This window comes from Zerene cesonia, chromosome 8 (genome assembly GCF_012273895.1).
Source record: "Zerene cesonia ecotype Mississippi chromosome 8, Zerene_cesonia_1.1, whole genome shotgun sequence".
NCBI classification, from domain to species: Eukaryota; Metazoa; Arthropoda; class Insecta; order Lepidoptera; family Pieridae; genus Zerene; species Zerene cesonia.
This window is the reverse complement of record NC_052109.1, coordinates 6,227,748-6,231,749: the sequence shown is the minus strand read 5'-3', so window position 1 is coordinate 6,231,749 and position 4,002 is coordinate 6,227,748. Positions and strand designations below refer to the sequence as shown.

The 4,002-nt window shown below is 32.1% G+C and overlaps 1 protein-coding gene across 1 annotated transcript; it reads right to left on the bottom strand.

Annotated features, from left to right (window-relative positions):
* Positions 1-1,402: 1,402 nt before the first annotated feature.
* Positions 1,403-3,658, bottom strand: LOC119828848 (nucleoporin Gle1). Its single transcript, XM_038351138.1, has one exon. The coding sequence runs from the start codon at positions 3,474-3,476 to the stop codon at positions 1,545-1,547; it is 1,932 nt and encodes a 643-aa protein (XP_038207066.1). The 5' UTR covers positions 3,477-3,658; the 3' UTR covers positions 1,403-1,544.
* Between the last annotated feature and the right edge of the window lie 344 nt (positions 3,659-4,002).

Here is a 4,002-nt window from a genome sequence, read left to right as displayed (position 1 = left end):
ATTGACAGTTTAAAACAGGATGATAACCAGCTGACATGACATCGGTTGAACAGCGAACTGTCATTATTGATTATACAGATAGAATACGTATCCACATAGCATAGGATAAATTACACTGGTCTGCAGTGGTTTTGTTGCCCTAGATATAAGATTGATTTTGGGTGTATTAATACTCACAATTCGTGAAATTATATTTCCATAAAACGCCTTTTAAGAGCTTTTCTTTTATAATTTTTCAAAGGACAATCTCTTTTAAAGACCAGCAGTAATCGGCCAACATGTGACAATCCCATCGACCATGATATCGTCCTTCCATTACTTTTAGATCCTGGTGGAAACGCTATCCCTCGTATGCTCGTCATTATAATTTCCTACATTATCTGGAAATTTATCCAAATGGTTCCGAAGATAGTGTAACTTGATACTCATATTTGCTCTTAGAATCTGAAAGTTTGTCAGCATATTTTGTACAATTTCGTCATAATTTGGTGCTATATGATTACCTAGGAAATTTTCGACTACCAACACAAAACTCTTCAACTTTCTTTAACTTTTTTTTATGTTAAAATCAGTGTCTTTCATCAATTGCCGTATTTGAAGACCATCAAATATTCCACCTTTCAACTTTTCCATACTAAGTTTTGGAAATTTTCTACAAATATATTTAAAACAATGTCCTTCCTTGACCGAAGCTTTTACGAATTGCTTTATCATTTCTAACTTATAGGCAATGATGGAACTATAATTTTGTCTCTGCTCACCAACGGCTCTCTTATTACATTAGCTTTACCGACAGTCAAAGAATTTCTTTCAGGCCAAACATCTTGTTCCCAGTGACGTTGCTTTGCTCAACTGTCCCACATATAATTGAAGCAAGGGTATTTCGTGTATCCGCTTTGTTGACCAATTAAAAATTAACCATTTTTAAATCCACACAGATCACACACAAAAAAGTTGCGCAGAAGCCTAATCATGACTGAGAAAATATTTTTTTTTTATTAAGAAGCCGATCAATATTAATTAAAAATACAAGATACGTTTAAATCATAAAAAATAGAGTGTGCTCTATTTTTTAATGATTTTCAGTACTTTTATAAAAATATTCGTGATTTAGGCACTCGAAAACATAAAAATTTACAAAATAATCCAAAGGCAACACAAAGAAAAATTTTTTCTGTAAAGCTGTGTTATATGCCTAGTACTGAACATCGCTTTTTCCGCCACTTTCCGCAATCTGTGTCTGTATGCTTACATCTTTAAATTAGGAGAGAGGTTTTTGTGAGATTTTTTTAATATATAGAATGAATATACAAGATACTAGACATCACCTAATATAAGTAATTATTACTACTTATGAGTATAATTTACATATCTATGAAAATTAAATAATGACACACATGAATAAAAATCAAAACTTTAATCAAAATGTCACTGTATATTGATTTCATTAGGATAAATTATTTAATACAGTTTACATTACTAAACTTTCATTACACTTAATTAATAGATTCATTATGCAAAACTAAGCAATTTTTTGTGAAATGCTACCATGTGCTAGGAGGCAGTAGTCCATTTGGTGGAGGAATGTTTCCACTTTGCAAGACATTTTGTAAGAAAACTTCCAATCTTGTTTTTGGACCTCCTTCATCAATATTCTGCAAAATATTTAGGTAGTCCATACTTATTAGTTTTATTATTTTTGTGAACTGCTTTCCATAGTATCTATAGAAGTCTGAACCACACACTGTAAAAAAATCATGCAGCAATGTGGCACAAATATCAGGCTCAGGTTTTAAGTTAATAAATGAAGCCAGCCATTGCCATCCAAACTTTAAGCCATGGGGATTTGAAGCCCTGATAAACGATGGCATTTTAGCAATCCAAATGGCACATCTTAGCCTGAATATACCAGACATTCTTTTCAGAAACTTATCCTGTTTTTCTACAACATCATCAGTGTAGGTATAACCTCTAGATAAATAAAATTCTTTATCTGTTTGTCCTTGCTTCTGTGGCAAAAACATAGGCACTAAATATGGACAATGTTGGTGAAAGTATGCTTCTAAGAGTTTGCCAAATTCTGGAAATTCAAACCATAATACAACAGTTACAGCTGCTAATGGAAATGCGGCCTCTGGTTTACTGGACACGAGAAGGTCACCTTGTCTCACAATTTTCTTAGCTAATAAAGCTGTACAGTAATAAAGACCTTGGGGGTGTTGTGAAGCAGACACATATGCATCTGATATTTGAACCCTTTCCCCTCTCAGTAAATTCGCTAATTTTTCTAATGTTTTCTTCATATGTGTTCCACTTACAGATGATAAAGTATTTACAGGTGTATTTACAGCTTTCTGACAATCAAATCTAAATTTTTTCATATTACTATCTTCAAGGAGTCCCTTGTATTTATTTTCATAATCCAATAAAAACTTTTGCAAGTCTGAATAATATGCATAGTTTTTTTCTGAATAAAATAAAGGTCCCGATTTTTTTGCAATCTCCGTAGCTTCCTGTTGTTTCCTTAATAATTCATCTTCTCTTGCTTTCTGTTCTTCTAATTCTTTTTTCTTAATTTCCTCTTCTTGTTGCATCTTCATAAGATGTTCATTTTTTAAAGTATTGAGATCTTCTACTATTTTTGATTTTATATTCTCAATATTTGAGGTCAAGATCTCTGCTTGCTTCACTTCTTTGTCTGTGATTTGACAACTTCTACAATAATCCATTATTTTAGACATGTTGCTAAGAATAGTTTGTATTGAAGATGTGTATTTACTAACAACATCTTTACCATAATCTTCAGCTTGTTCAGTCATGCTCATAATTTCATTAGAACAAATTAATACTTTTGTATGGCTATCTGTAATATGGGCAAATCTAGTTGTAGCTTTATTTGTTTCTTCAAGAAGTTTGTTCATATTTTCAATTGTGTCCCGGCTTATATATGATTGATATTTTTGTTCATCTAATTTAGCTTTTTCTAATACCAACATATTATCGTTTTCTTTGAGTTGTTTGATCATTTGCAATTTACGAGCTCTTAATTCAAGATTTTTTCGTTCATAATCTTCACATTGTTTTTTCCAGTAGCTGCGCATGGCTTCTGCATGTTTAGCTCTCATATTTTCAATTTTATTTTTAAACCATAATTCTGATGTCTCTTGCAATGCAGCTTCATGTTTTTTAAGTATTAAAGTATATCGCAAATCATCGCCAAGTTTATCTTCTAACAAATTGATTACTTCTTCTGGTTGTTCAGGTTGCTTCTCCTGTATAGTTATGGTTTTTTTTAATGGACTTCGTGGACCTATAGTAACCTCTTTTATTTGGGGACTGATTTCTGCAGCCTTAGTTAACGCTGAAATACGAAGCCGTTCAAAACCTGCGAGCTGATCTGAAATACTGATATCCCCACATTTGGTTCTTCTTCTACATCGAGGTGAATTGTCAATACTTGAAAAGGAGTCGTCCATGGTGTAAATTAAACTCCTGGCTAAATACTTAGAGAAAGCAACTATCTATAAATATTTGTGGAATTTTATAACTTGTTGCTAAATAATTCAATTCAATTTTATTTTATGAATGGCAGGTTGCTAAATAAAAAGAATATGCTTTTGTACATTTTTAACTAGGGTTGACGGATGACGGGTAACTACTAACGAATAAATATCAAATAAGTTAATGTCATGTGCATGTCATAGAGTTTGTAGGTGAGTGGTAGTGGAGTCAGTACATAGTTACATTTTAAAAATCGATGAAATTTTAACAGACTGGAATGTTGTAATACCGAAGTTTTATAGTGTCGAGAAAATAAATTACTTAATTTAAAAATTAAATTTAGTGAGGAGTAGGATGAAATATATGCGCCGCTTTTACGGACTTCTTTCATGGAACGTACTTTACCTTTCTTTGTTTCTTCCATAGACTATACACTTATATACGTTTCTTCTGAACTTTTCACCGAGAACTTTTGGCGCGAAATTTTGACATTAGTTTTGA